The 15,201-nt window shown below is 34.6% G+C and overlaps 1 protein-coding gene across 3 annotated transcripts in view; it reads left to right on the forward strand.

Moving 5' to 3' along the window:
- Nucleotides 1–15,201, forward strand: part of LOC105221829 (gamma-aminobutyric acid type B receptor subunit 1) — a 394,872-nt gene that overhangs the window by 311,888 nt on the left and 67,783 nt on the right. For all 3 annotated transcript variants that reach the window (XR_007422804.1, XM_049457025.1, XM_049457029.1), the window contains exon 5: nucleotides 3,723–3,939. Coding sequence is in view for 2 of the 3 variants with exons in the window: in XM_049457025.1 (XP_049312982.1) it covers nucleotides 3,723–3,939 (217 nt within the window). In the remaining variant the exon portion in view is untranslated. The remainder of the gene's footprint in view (nucleotides 1–3,722; nucleotides 3,940–15,201) is intronic.

Below are 15,201 nucleotides of genomic sequence, written 5' to 3' on the forward strand. Positions count from 1 at the left end.
GGTAGTAGAGCGAAGAATGTAGCAGAAAGAAAATTAAAAATAAACAGAAATTGGGCTTGACAATAGGTGTGGTGTTGAGCCCATTCTTCTTAGATGCTTTTTATTAGTTTTTGAGCACAAAATGTTTCTGTGTGTCAGCTTTTAAGGCTCTTAAACTGCAGTGAGATGAACTAGTTCTTTTAATATTTCACTCAGTTTCTTTCGCCTAATATAATGCTTTTGAAAAATCAATCACCAGAACATTAGAATCCTCATAGTCTCCAAAGGCATATCAATACAAGAATATTACTTCATTAGAGCCAAAACAGTCACATAAAAGAAATCTTCAACTTTTGTGGTCTCGATCCCAATCTGAGCTCTGAAGAAATTAGAACCCTGATATGATCTGGAAAGCTTCTAAGCGTTTAAACCCAAGGAGATAAAGGAAATCTTGAGTTTTATACATATTTCACTCTCTTTCTCTATATATCTTTATTTGCTACTCTCTCTCTTCTCAAACTAATTCCAGAGTTATAAACTATTTCTTCTTCGAAACCATATAAATTCTCCCTTACTCTCTCTTCGCTTAAACAATTTAGAAAGTTCTTACAAATTCCTCGCAAAAATTATTATGAAAATTATTATGAATTATTATGAAATTCGTTCCCGAGTCAGTTAGAAATCAGCGTTCCCATATCCTCTCTCTTCTCACATTTTACTCAAGATTATATTTTTCTTTAACTCTCAGTCAGCGTTGTGACGCCTACAGAATATCTCCTCCTTTTTCTCTTTTTTGTATGATTCCATATTATCTTTCTCGTTCACTCTCCACTCTCTCTCGTACCAAACTATTTTCAAATAATAATAAATAATATAATAAGTCTTGAGTGTTCCTTTTTCTGAGAAATAAAAGAGAAATAGCTCTCTATTATTCTATATATTTTTCTCTCACTCTCTCTTATTCCAAAAATGCAAAGCCTTAATAAGCTTCTCCGAATAATTTTCCAGTAATATCATATAGTTCCCGAATCAGATATACATAAGTCAGTGTTGTGATCGTTTGAGTATATTTCCTCCTCTTTCTTTCTCTATTTATTTTTCTCTTTCACTCTTTATCTCTATATCTTCCTCCCCATACTCTATTACCTTAAAATTATTAGCAAAGACCTTTTAAAATATGATAGTTTAGTTCTCGAGACATATGTATAAATCAGTATTGAGAAACCGTGAGTATCTTCTCTCCTTTCTCCTACTATATATTATTTAATATGTATCTAATATGTGTCCCTCGCATTTTCCAAGGCTCTAATAAGCATTCCCGATAATTATAAATCAGTGTTTTTGCACCTTGAATACTTGTATGTCTTTTTCAATCTCTTTCTCTATAAATATTTTCTCCTTTACCACTCTCCTTCCTGTACAAAGCTCTAATAGCTCTAACCATCTTTTCTAAAATTTTTGGTTATTCAGTCAAATATAATTCAGTGGTGTAAGGGTTTGAGTATATTTCGCCCAATTTCTTCAAATATATTACTCCATATATCTTTCTCGCTCTCTCTTCTTCCAAATTATTTCAAGAACCATAATAAAATCTTCAAGAAAGTTCCTCCTATTACTTATACACCTCACTACATATATCTTTTCCAGTCTCTTTCTATACATATGTTTCTCTCTCTCTTTCTGATCTCTTTCCAAATCTTAAGAACCTTCTCCGAAATCTTCTCTGATAATATCACTCTCGAGTCAAGTACAGATAAGTCAGTGTTGCGATGCCTTGAGTATATTCCACACTTTTTCTTTCAATATATTATTGGTGATTAAGTATATATTTTTCACTCTCTTCGTCAATATACATATTTTTTTTTCTCTCAAGTTAGGTATAACATAACTCAGCGTTGTGACTTCTACTCTCTCTTTCTCTATCTATCTTCCTTTCTCACTCTAATTCCTTACAAACTATTGGGTAGTCGAAAAAGTCTTTTCGTATTTTGTCAATAAATTTCGTTGAAATCGTATATATTCAGAGCTACCAATCACATTGTGTCATGCCATATAGTGTAGGAAAGGTGGGGCCTGAGGAACAGCTTCTCCAAAAGAAGGTAGAAGGGTATTGTTGCCCTTTGGGTATAACTTTTCCACGCCCTCTTCTTCCAAACTTCTTCAAAAAGTTGATAGTTTTATATTTAGTTCCCTAGTCAAATAAAAATTAGTGTTGAGATGCCAGCAGAAATTGAAATCGTGTTGAAACTTCTACAGGAGATCCTTTTTGGGTAAGAAGCAGCGGGCCAATGATTTTTCACTTCCAGTTTCTGGCATTTCTGGTTAACCTTCACCCATTGTATTCCATCGTAACAAGTTTTATTACCTTCAGCAAGATTATTTCTACAATCTTTACTAGTGTAGGTATAAATATGCCATAATACCCGTTTTCGAACTAAATTACTCAAATTCAACCCGTATTTCTAATCGTATCTATTTATCGAATGCTCCTATTTATAAAACAGTAGCTGTATACACATATAGCGAAAACTTCAATGCACAATATAATAGAAATTATAATTTTAACTACGAGAAGAGTTCTGCGCAAACACTACATTTCATTTATTTCATTTATCAGTCAGCTTATATTCAATCTCTGTTAAGCATTTGCATACTTTACGGCTCAACGTTATCAATTTCACCTATCTCCATTGTAGCATTGTTTAATTTTGTTACATAATTGCAAGCTGATTTGATTGTAAGCCGTTTTGTGGAAATTGCAACTTTTACCAACGCAACAATGAATCTGGTTTATGCTAGTTAAAAGCATACCCGCAGGCGTCAAAGCTGGCAACGAACAATTGAAGCAAGCCGAATGTAGTTAATTGAGCTACCTAGCATTTCTATATATATAATACGCATATATAGATATGGATATACATATTTACACATAAATCCCTTTACTTGTTGACTTGGTAAATACGAAAACATGTAATCATATTCAATGCACTTAACAGTCTTTCTCTGATAGCACACATTTAGGCGTAATTCAATAATCCTTGATTCAATAGATGCTGGCTGGCGAATATTAATTGATAGATTAAGACTGCCTATGTGCTGAAGGCATTCATTTACAGGAATAGTTTGACTGCCATTTCTAGTGATGCTAAGTCACTAATATAATAGATTAAACATGTTGCTTTATTATATTGTGACTAATATTGACTAATAGGGGTATAAAAGGGTTATTAAAGTAAGCCGACGTTTATTTTATAACCTAAAAGGGGTGTTCAATTTTTGCCATCAGGTTTTATAACACTCAGAAGAAAATGCCGAAAGTATGCAAATGTATTTTTTCAGATAAATACAATAGAATTTGTTGGCAGTTAAATAATTGTCTCTCGAAACATATATAAAAGTTAGATAGAGATAATTTAAGCAGAATTTTGCATAGTATAAAGTCGCTTAAAAGCTTACCTCAATCAATTGTTATGAATTTCATATAACTAAACATACTTATGCCGCTCAAAAGTATGCAACATTTCAAATTTTTTCGGACCAATAAAAGAGCTTTTGCTGTCAGCTTACATTCCTATCACTCGTATCTAAAATAACTTAAAGAAAGTTCGTTGGCGCTGAAAAGTAGGCAACTATTTTTTAATATAATAAGAATACTTTATACCTATGTGTTATATATGCATACAACTCATTATTTTATAATTTTGTATACAAAAATATTTAATTTTCATTTCTTTCTTTCGCAGACCGTTGAAGATCTCGAAAATCGTTGCATGGAAGCGGGCGTCGAAATCGTCACAAGACAATCATTTCTATCCGATCCAACAGATGCGGTACGCAACCTACGCCGACAAGATGCTCGCATCATAGTCGGTCTATTCTATGTCGTAGCCGCGCGACGTGTGCTCTGCGAAATGTACAAACAACAACTGTATGGACGAGCGCATGTGTGGTTTTTTATTGGTGAGTCATAAAAGCTAAAAAAATTGGCAAATAAATTAATTTAAGTTAAAAAAATTTCTTATTAATAAAAAAATATATATTTTTAGAAAATAATAAAAAAAAATTGAAAAAAATTAAAAAAAAAAAATTTAAAAAAAAATTAAATAAATAAAAAATATAAATAAAAGTGAATATAAAAAAATTTTAATAGAAAAAAAAATATTAAAAATAAAAATTTAAATTTCTAAATCACATAACAATTTACCTTTTTGTATGGAAAATAAATCTCTCCTCTACTTGAACTTGGCTACTAATTAAAACATCATTATTATAAAATGCCAACTTATTTCTAAACTAAAATTCCTACATTTCTCATAAATAAATCATTAACCCTTCCTATCTGTATCTCTAACTCTCCTCTCTAATCTCTACGCTCTCACTCAAAATCCAATTAAGCTTTTGCGAAAGTGTGTCCTTAAATCGCCACTAAACCATTAGCTACTAATTTCCCAACAACGCGCTGCCAATCACTTTCTGTTTCACTTTTTGCCTTGCTCTCTTTGCTCCCTTGCCCTCCCTTCCACAGTTGTTGCCATGACAAATGACCCGAAATACCTTCAGTGCCAAATTGATTTGTCACATTTTCCACTTTATCCTTTTCTACTTACGACCCTTTATATTTACTGTACTATTTGTTGTTGCTGTTTTTTTTTATGATGCCCAACTTTAATACGAAAGCGCATAGTTAACCTTCATGCCACGATTTGCATATATTTTAAGTTTAGCTGGCAGGTAAATGCCATTTTAGAGCACTAATCCTCTCGCACATTCTCTCACGCCGCGAATTTAGAGTGTGCTGTTATTTGAAGAGTTGCCAGCAATTTTTATTATCATGAAATCATACCTGAAGATAGCTAGTTAAAAACAAATTGCTCTCAAGTATGTCAAGAAACATCAATAATGAAACTTCATATGGATGTAGTCGGTCTAGTTGAATATGTTGGAAGGGCACCTCTTCCAGATAAAGACTTACCATTTTTATCAAATCTTACAGTTGACAGGGCCAAAGATTATCCGTATATAACTTAGAATTGTTTCTTAAGAGCCATGAACTCTCTCATCTAACATAATATCTGTCGCTGATGACCAGATTCGTTTCCTCTAATTATGCTTAGATGGAATAATCTTTGTCACAAGAGAAAGAAGGAAATCCAAAGAATTTTCACAACTTAAAATTAATAAACCTTATCTTAGAGCATCTCAAAGACAGGCAGTTTTCTAAGACTAAGATTTACAGACCTAAATGGGGTTAGATCTCCAAAACAAAATCTGGGATCAATTTCGGTAACGTAAGACCGGCTATTGTGGGAATTTTCTAAGCTCTTCTACGTAAAAATGCCTTTATAGTACAGAAACTAAAATCTGAAATCTCGCGAGGTTAAAGAATATGATCGTACTAAAGTAAGGAAGTGAAAACTTGATACTTTAAGGTTTTATTAAAGTGAGAACAAAAATCAACATAAGATCAAATTTGACCCGGATTGATAAAAAAATTTCTTTCTCATGTGATTCAATATAAATCATTATCGGGATTAAAGAATATGATCGTACTAAAGTAAGGAAGTGAAAACTTTAAAGTATTAGCTTTATTTAAGAGAGAACAGAAATCAACCAAAGATCAAATTTGACCCGCATTAACAAAAAACATTTTCACGTATTTCAATAACAGTCCTTATCATCGCCTTCAAAATATTCAGATTGTGATATAATAATGTCATCGATCTGCCAGTTCCAAAATGATAGTAAAGATAATTTAATATTAAAAATGTATTGCGGCTTGATCAAATTTGACCCGGATTGACAAAAAAAATCTTTCTCAAATGATTCAATATGAGTCCTTATCATCCATCGCCTTCAAAATATGTTCCAAAGCCATGCTTAACCTCATTTTACACACACTTGGTATAAGCCTCGGCTGTGATAGCCTTCAGTGCCTTCAGCGTGCATTGGTTTTTTTTTATTTTTCATAAAACTACGTTCCATACGTTCAATAATGATGTGTCCAATGAATGTAGGTGATTAACCTTCTGTATCCGAGCCTAGTTCCGCAATAGCGTAGTAACTTCCTCCTCGCATGCTAAGGTTATACCGCGTTTTCTCGGTCGACTGAGCCTTGTTTGTAGTGAACAGGGGGTACCGCGCGAAGGTGAGGTTGATTTTCAAGCTTTCACGGGAACATGAAACAAGAATGTGCCAATCTAATAGCCAACATTTTATCGATTCAAAAACTAGCATTGGCAACTCTATGTGTGCGAGTCCAACGAAAATGGACGTGCAAAGCTGGCATGCCCAACAACATACCTTCACAACACACCAATTCCAGCATACTACACAACAGCAACAACAATAAAATTAACAACCAAAATAAAATATAAAAAGCACAATAAGAATAGAAGCCCTCGACGCAATAATGAAAACTATTTTCGTTCGAAAAATGCTTGCGATAACATTCGCTGCTACCTTGCCCGGGGTCGTTCCAGCTGCTACTGCTCTTGACATTACAATCCGGTAATGCCTCATTTCACTTGCGCTGCTAAGGGTAAACTTTAGTGTTAAAATTTCTATTTTTTACTGGAGCTTCCACTAATTTTTCGATTGGTCACGTGCCGCACGTTTTTCGCATAAAATTCTAAATTAACCTTGCTATGCGCGGGAAACAGTGGAAGGGAGGAGGCGAGTGAGTTATCTCTGTACAATGTATGCATAGATATACTCGTATAAGCAAACCAATATATTTCGGATATTATCCTCTAAATATATATGTATACTTACATTAGGGTAATATCCGAAACTCGACGTAAGCTTTTAAAAGCTCGCATTTTTTCCTACTAACAATTTATATCATAGTTTTTTGCTTTCGCTATATACTATACAGGATGTATTAAATTTGTCACCAGGTTTGAAAAATCTAAAAGCAAACTTCGGAGATCCTAGACCCTAGGAGATGACGAGCTGAGCCGAATTCGTTAAGGATGTCGCCCAGTATATACGCGAACTAGACAGTCAGTTTTAGAGATATCGATCTGAAATTTTGCATACTTTCATTTCTCCTTAAGAAGCTACTTATTTGTCGAAATCTTCGATATCGGGCTACTATAGCTTATAGCTGTCATACAAACTGATCGACCAAACCAAAATAAAGATCTCTTTATACCCTTTTATGATATGAGAAATGCAGCCGTGAAGGGTATTATAGCTTCGTAACAGTCGAAGCTAACATTTTTCATGTTTTTTTTTGTTGTTTTGCTCTAAATTTCAGAGCTCGTTTCGGCTATCAGCTAAACTTCTCTATATTATATCGTTTTACCTCGTTTTCCGCGTTTATTGGATTGAGTCGTTTTACGCTAATGAAAGTTGTTGTTATTGTTGTTGTTATTATAGTTTTCTGTTGCTGTTGTTGTTGTTATTATTTTCCTGTTGTTGTTATTATTTTTTGCCTTTTCCATTATTATTGTATTTTTTTGCTGTGTTTGTTTTTGCTACTCACTGTGTGTGGCTCTGCTTTCCACTGTCCTGTTTTCATTGTTATTATTCGCTATATCACAATATTTGGCTATCTGCTACCTGTGCGATTGTTGTTGCTTTTATTGTTGTTCGAAAAACAAGCGAAAACTTTTATTCAATTCTCTTCGAACTCACTTAAATTGCTCACTAATAAATTTACCTTTTTGTGTGACATGATTGATGTATATTTGGCAATCCTCTTAAGTGAACGGTAAAATGCGGTTACACAGTCGCACACACAAACATAACTAAGTATACTTATATATATTTGTATGTATGTATCTATGTATATGTATATATATGTATATATTTGTTTCTAGTTATAGCTCAAGTGCCTTTTAATGGCAGCAACCGCAAGCAAATGCTGAACTTCCTGAGTGATGTACTTGAAAGCGGTTTAAAATTATTTGAAATCTAATCAAATGAGTAGTAGAAAATTACCAATTTGTGCTCAAGAGCAGGTAAATTAGTTTCAAATTCGCTAGAAATTTAATACATACATATATGCATTTGAGTAGCGGAATTCTACTGAAGTTAGAGTAGATGGGTTTCGAATTTTGACCACTGGTTAGTCAGAAGGACTTTGGTACTTATAGAATTTAAGAAAAGACTTAAATTAATAATATTATTTAACAATAGTAATTAATTGGTACTTAATTATGCCAAATTTTTTCCTTCATTGAAGTCTTCAAAGTAATTTTTAATAACATAAATTTCTTTCTAAAAAAATTAATGAAGAACAAAATGTAAAGTGATATGATAATTTAGATTTTAAACAAGAAAAAAAAAACTAGTAATAATTTTAACTTCTAATCACCCCCTACAATCTTCTTATGTTATATTCTTTAATACAGTAGCTACTAAAAAATCACATCCACTCTTCACTCAGAGAAACTATAAATTGCAAAAGTGGTTTGCGACTTCGCACAATGCGCTACAATAATTTTAGGTTTCAAACAACCGACAAAAAATTGGAAAAACTTTTATCTTCAAATCGTCCTTTTCAGACATCATATGCTATAATATTTTATATGGTAGCTATAAAAAAGGACTTCAACTTTTCAATCAGAAAAACCGAATTTTTCAAAAAGGTCAAACGAAAAGGTAAAACAGTCTAAAAATTGCCTGAATGTAGGCAACGAGTTTAAAAAGTTACATATGAATGATGATAAATAAAGATTTTAGCATATATTCAGGCTGATTTCGACTAAGTATTTTGTCTAATAACTAGTTACGAAAGTAAATATTATTTTATGATATAATTTTAATATTAAATATTTAATACCAGCTGATCAAAATTGACCCGGACTGGCAAAAAAAATACTTAAAAGCATTCAGGGATTTTGGGTTTTTCGGTTTCGACTTATCTTTAGAAGGCCATGCATTAGAATGTTGAAAAGTTTCGACGAAATATTCATAAATCCACGCCTCGTCAATAGTTATCATGCGTTTGATGACTGCAGGGTCCTCAGTACAAGTAATTTTTATTCCTTATATTGACACGCCTCATACTCAAAACAATCACCAAAAAGTGCTGAGTCGACTCACGATACCGCTTTGGTCTAGCACTCATACAAGTCTCATCACTAAGACACTTGATAGTATTGATAGCGAGATTAGGCACTCATCAACCAATCCTGAACGCACTGTTTATAAATTCAAGAGTAGTATCGGACAAGCAGATCCGTTTTCTCCGAGGTTCAACGCCAGACCCGCTTGCGATGCCCAATTCAGTACTGTATGGACTCCTTCCGGAGTACACTTCTCACTCGCACAACTTCCCGGTCTCAATTAACACTCTTCGACACATTTCTGCCCTCTCTACGCCAAACTACTAACCGCTTGATCATTCCGCTGTAAATGTCACTTACATACTGCGCTGAAATAAAGTAAACACCCATACATTTAAGCGATCGCTGCCAAACATTTAACATCTGAACCCCGACGCATCGGGCAAGTTTGACACAACAGCGCACGGGTCACAGTTAACAATACGAAATCCGACAAATGGTTTAAGTCGCCAAGAAAAAATCGATAGAAATTGATTTCATTGTTTTGCCGCCATTAAGCGAGAGTGAAATATGCGCTCTTTAGCCCAGCTGTTAGCCAAATGGCTGTTTCGCAATTTTCCAACGCTTTATTTTTTGTCTCTCGCACTTTCCTACCTTCGCCGCAAGTTTTTTACTTAGTGCCGGCGACAAAGTAATTTCAGGTATTTTCGCATTAATGGCAGCAATAAATAATTCGGAAAACAAATAAAATTGTAAAGGATTACGTGGAGTTTAAGTGTTGTGGTGGGTAATTTACAACTTTGGTGGAGTCGTTGGGATGCGCAGCAAATGATTGAGAGCGAATGTGGTGATAAGATGGCAAGGTCAGCGCCATAAAAGTGTGTTATGAGTATTTAATGCTGTGTGATGTATGTTAAATTGTTGAAATATATGTATGTAGGGTAAATGTAGTTTTGAAGTGAAATTTTTAAGTTATTGTGAGAGGTCAATCAGAAAGGATTTAAAGCGTGAATTCAAAAGTTCGTTTTTTATCTCTATATATGTCATATTTTTATGTGTATTTTTCGGCTATCACACTGATATTTTGCATAAGTCTTTTTTTTCTCCCAAAAGCAGCTTATTTGTCGGAACTGCTGATATTGAACTAATATAGCATATAGCTGCCATACAAACTGATCGATCAAAATCAATCTCTTGTATGGAAAACTTTTTCATTTTACAAGATATCTTCACGAAACTTGACACAAATTATTTTCCAAATAAACGCTATAATATCCAAACAAATGGTTTTGATCGGGCTACTATAGCATATAGCTGCCACACAAACTGACCGCTCAAAATCAAGTTCTTGTATGGAGATCTTCACTATTTGACAAGATATCTTCACGAAACTTAGTACGGAGTATTTTCCAAAGCAATGTAATATTATCCGAAAAAATTGCTCTGATCGGGCTACTTTAGCATATAGCTGCCATACAAACTGACCAATCAAAGTCAAGTTCTTATATAAACAACTATGCAATTTGTCAAGATATCCTCTCCAAATTTGGCACAAATTATTACCCAAAGCAACACTATAATCTCCCAATAAATTCTTGAGATCGAACTACTATAGCATATAGCTGCCATACAAACTGACTAGTCAAAATCAAGCTCTTGTATGGAGATCTTCACTATTTGACAAGATATCTTCACGAAATTTGGTACGGAGTATTTTCCAAAGCAATGTAACATTATCCAAACAAATTGCTCTGATCGGGTTATTATAGCATATAGCTGCCATACAAAGTGATCCATAACAATTAAGTTCTTGTATAGAGATCTTTAATATTTGACGAGATATCTTCTTGAAACTTTGCACAGATTATTGACTTACACAATGCTCTAATATCCGCAGATATCATTCTGATTGAACTACTATAGCATATAGCTGTCATACAAACTGACCGATCAAAGTTAAGTTCTTGAATCGAGAACGCCGTTTTTGACAAGATATCTTCTTAAAATTCGGCAAAGAATATAATTCAAGGCTGCTAGATATATTTTTTATTATTTTTTTCTAAGTTTTAGGTTTTTATTTATTTTTATTTTTTATTTTTTCTATTTTGATAGATACTTCAAAAAACATTTCTAACATTTTGTTTAACCGCAAAACTTTTATCGACGAAATTCTCGCGTAAAACAACTCACATACCGTTGGTGAGCCATTCAAAGCTAAGCAAAAAGCGCAGACCAAAATTCGTCAGTTCTTACGTGCAATTTCTTCACATACATTTATATATGTATGTGTAAGAAATTGCGTAAAGCGTACAAGATAAATGCCATTATTACGTAGCACCAAAATATCTTCACTAAAATGTGGCAGATGCGCAAGGTTGCGGTAAAAAGTTTCGAAACTCTGGATTAGGAAAGTTTTATTGGCAGAAAACACACATCATATGCCACATATACACCTTTACACATATAAAATAAACGAAACTAATGTATATCAACATATATGTATACATATATATGTATCGCAACATTATATTAGCAACATCTGTATCTACTATATATAATCTAATAAAATAATAACATGTACGCCATCAAATGTATCCCTGTACGCCTGCAACACACACACAAGCACCTCAATTACTCTCACCTCGCCCCACACTCTCAACAGGCCACATAATCAGCCCGCTTTGTATGCTCGGGACTTCTTTCGTTTGTTTTACTCGCTTAGACAAAACTTTTCCACTTCACAACTGCACATATGCGCGCCGGCAGCTACCCACAAACGTAACTGTAACGGTATATATAATATTAGCGCTATATAAAAGTATGCTCACTTTAACTTTTGTATAACAGTATCGCCAACTGCACTCATTGCGGCAAGTTTCCGCTCATAATTCGCCCACCTTGTGTCGTTCGCTCTTTTATAGCCAGTAATCATGCTGTGTATGTGTGTAAATATGTGCATGTGTATGTGTATTGCTTATTATTGCGATCTTGTATATTCATATATAATCATCGTTATGTTGATTATTATTACTTATGTTTTGCACATATAAATTTGATGAGTTACTACATAAGTACACTAAAAATTTTATCTCAAACGTATGCGGTTTAACTCGTGTTGTATTTGTATTACTGTACTCGTATATCTGTATAAAAACCAAGAAAAACTTTAACTTCGGTGGAGCTGACTCTTCACCAGTGCCTTTTTTATTGCATAAAAGGACATCAAAAGATCTTTTTCTTCATGTTGACCGTTGAGTTTATATGGCAGCTATATGCTACATTAATCCGATATGTACAATTTGTTCCGATATTAAAGTGTTGCCTTAAATAATAATATATGCCGAATTTCGTAAAGATAATTTGTCAAATAAAAAAGTTTCGGTGTCTCAAAATTGAGTCCTCGAAACACTTTTTGTAAGCACTTTTGGTCTTCAGCTTCTTCAGCGAATTTTGTTTGATTATCTTCGATCGTCTGAAAAAGAGGTTCCACATAACGGCAATTTCAGTTTGGGGAACAAGAAAAAATCACATAGAGCCGAAACTGGTGAACACAATGGCTGATCTCTTTTTTGGCTTCGGCTCGTTTTTTCTTCCATTCTGATGATTATTGACTTGTTTGAATGTCAAACTCATAAACTCATGTCTCATCGGCAGTTATAATGCTCTCCATGAATGTGACACCGGAATTCCCACGATCAAGTATGCCCATAGAGACATGTTTACGGTACTATTTTGAAAAAATTCAGCTTTATTACCACCAAGTTTAGATTTATGTTTATCTCTTGTACTCAAAAATCAAGGGCAGTAAAAAAATACATGTTAAGAGTCTTCAAAGAACCATAAAGACGTCGGACAATTCGGCCTAATACGGACTAATAGCTTCAATGAGGTTTGCCATCGCTGCTGTCATATTGTTAAGCTTTTGACTAACTGTTCTCTTATGACTCCTATAGACGGCTCTGATAACGTGTATACCCGCTCGTATTCCTCACTTTGGATGTCAATGGAATGGGCATCACACTGACTATTACTTAAGCAGCATCGCTTGATATTGTTCGGAAGAAACTGATAACTTTTAATGCCGACAGCTTTTGCACTGTGTTTATTTGTTGTAAATTTGAGCCTTGAGTTTATTATTACTCCCAAATACTCTAGTTGTGCCTATGATGATAGATATACGTTCCTCCACTTTTCTAATACTGATGAGCAAGACTTCTGTCTTTTGCTCTGCCAGGTTTAAACTCGATGAGGAGAACCATTGGCGCAGACCGTTTACGCACTCATTGCATTTTCTTATCTAGATGATAAATACCTAGACCTGCTGCAACAATATGGTCGTATGTGTATGAAATTATCCTCTCTAGCACACCATAATACATAAGGTTCCATAGAGGAGGGCTCTGAACCGAGCCTTGCGGTAATACGCTCGAAAAGGAGCTCTTGGTGCCTTCATCAGTACCGAATAATAGTCACCTGTCTTCAAAATAAATCATAATAATTTTTATAAGACAATGAAGAGCGCGTATGTCATCAGAGCTTAGATTACGTCGCTCTGGTGAGTTGGAGGCATTCTTCACATCCACGGAGATAAGCGCGCAATATTATTTATTCCGCCTTTTCATCACTTGTCACTTACTGCGCATTTCGCAGTGTCAACGACATTGTTTAGTGCGTCAACGGTGGACCTCATATTGCCATATTGTCTTTCTGATAAACCGCCGGTTTTCTGAATTGTTTACTCCAAGTGGTTTCTTACTATGCTTTCATATATTTTGCCAACTGTGTTAAGTACACACAGAGATCGATGTGCTGAAGGTTCCTTCGGAAGCGTTTTTTAGTTTAGGAAGTAGAATCAATCGCTGGATTTTTCGCACGTCGGGGAATATCCCTTCTTCTAAACACGCATTGTACATGTTTGCCCATAGTGTTCTTATCAAAGGCATGGCTTCTGGCTATCACTAATATTTCAAGTGGTGGCTCGGACTTCGGTTCATGGCTTAGCATAAGAAATAAGGTAATGTTTTGGAAACAAAATTTCGACGACATTCCTTATAAAATAAATCACTTTTGTGTTGGTGTGTCTTATTTTTGAATTTTTTCATATAGATTTTATTACAATTTAATACCAAAATTCGGAGTCAGTAGCCTCAACTTAAAGAGCGCTATGTCCAATTTTTGGTCATCATAATCGTCCAGTCAGCTCAACAACTGAGCGTATAGTGGAAAAATTGAAATCCGCAGGCACAGTACAAAATGTTCCCGTGCCAGTGTGGCAAAGAAGTTCCCGTAGTATCGAGAATATTGCTGCCGCCAGCGCATCAATTTGGGAAGTCCCACATCAGTCTCTTACACGTCGTTCTCAATCGTTGGGCATCTCTATGATGTCGTTGTGACGAATTTTGCGAAAAGATCTTGGCCTTCATGTTGAAAAGATCAAATTGACGCAAAAACTGAAGCCGCTTGGCCACCTTATTAAAAACTAAGTTTGGTGAACGTGTTATCTCACGAAATGATTCTGTCAATTGGTCGCATCGGTCGTGCGATTTGACGCCGTTCGACTATTTTCAATGGGCCTACGTTGAGTTTATGGTCTATGCCAACAAGCCAGTGACGACTGAAGAACTTCGTACGAATATCGAACGGGAAATAGCAGCAGTACCGGTCGATTTATGCTTAAAACCCATCAAAAATTGGGTTCAGCGCCTGCATTCCATCCGAGACTATAATGAAAAATCAGCTGATAAGTGTAAAATTTCCACCTCAACAAACACAAATCGATTATGAAATCGCTACGTCTCATTTATTACAACAAAAGCACTCAAAGGTCCATTCACAGGAAATTAATTTTCATTAACAAAGATTACAATGTCAAATTCTGACACCTACAAATATAAACACGAATAACGGTTTATGCCAAACAAAGGACGGTTAATGAAATTTCCATTGTGTTTCACCTGAATTTTAATGAAAACATTGAAGAAATTTAATTTTAAGTAACTTTTGCAACAAAAGAAGAAGAAGTAGAAGAAGAAAAAGAGAAAATGAAATGTGCAGCGCCGCTTAGCCGGGGCAGCGCAAAAATTAACAAAAGCCAGAAATCAAACCTTTCACCCTAACCTCAAAATTACGTGACAGTCAGCAGCTGCACCACAAAAACACATACAACAACAACAAAAACAACAATTGCAACTGGCGGAAAAACACAACG

This window comes from Bactrocera dorsalis, chromosome 1 (genome assembly GCF_023373825.1).
Source record: "Bactrocera dorsalis isolate Fly_Bdor chromosome 1, ASM2337382v1, whole genome shotgun sequence".
NCBI lineage: Eukaryota > Metazoa > Arthropoda > Insecta > Diptera > Tephritidae > Bactrocera > Bactrocera dorsalis.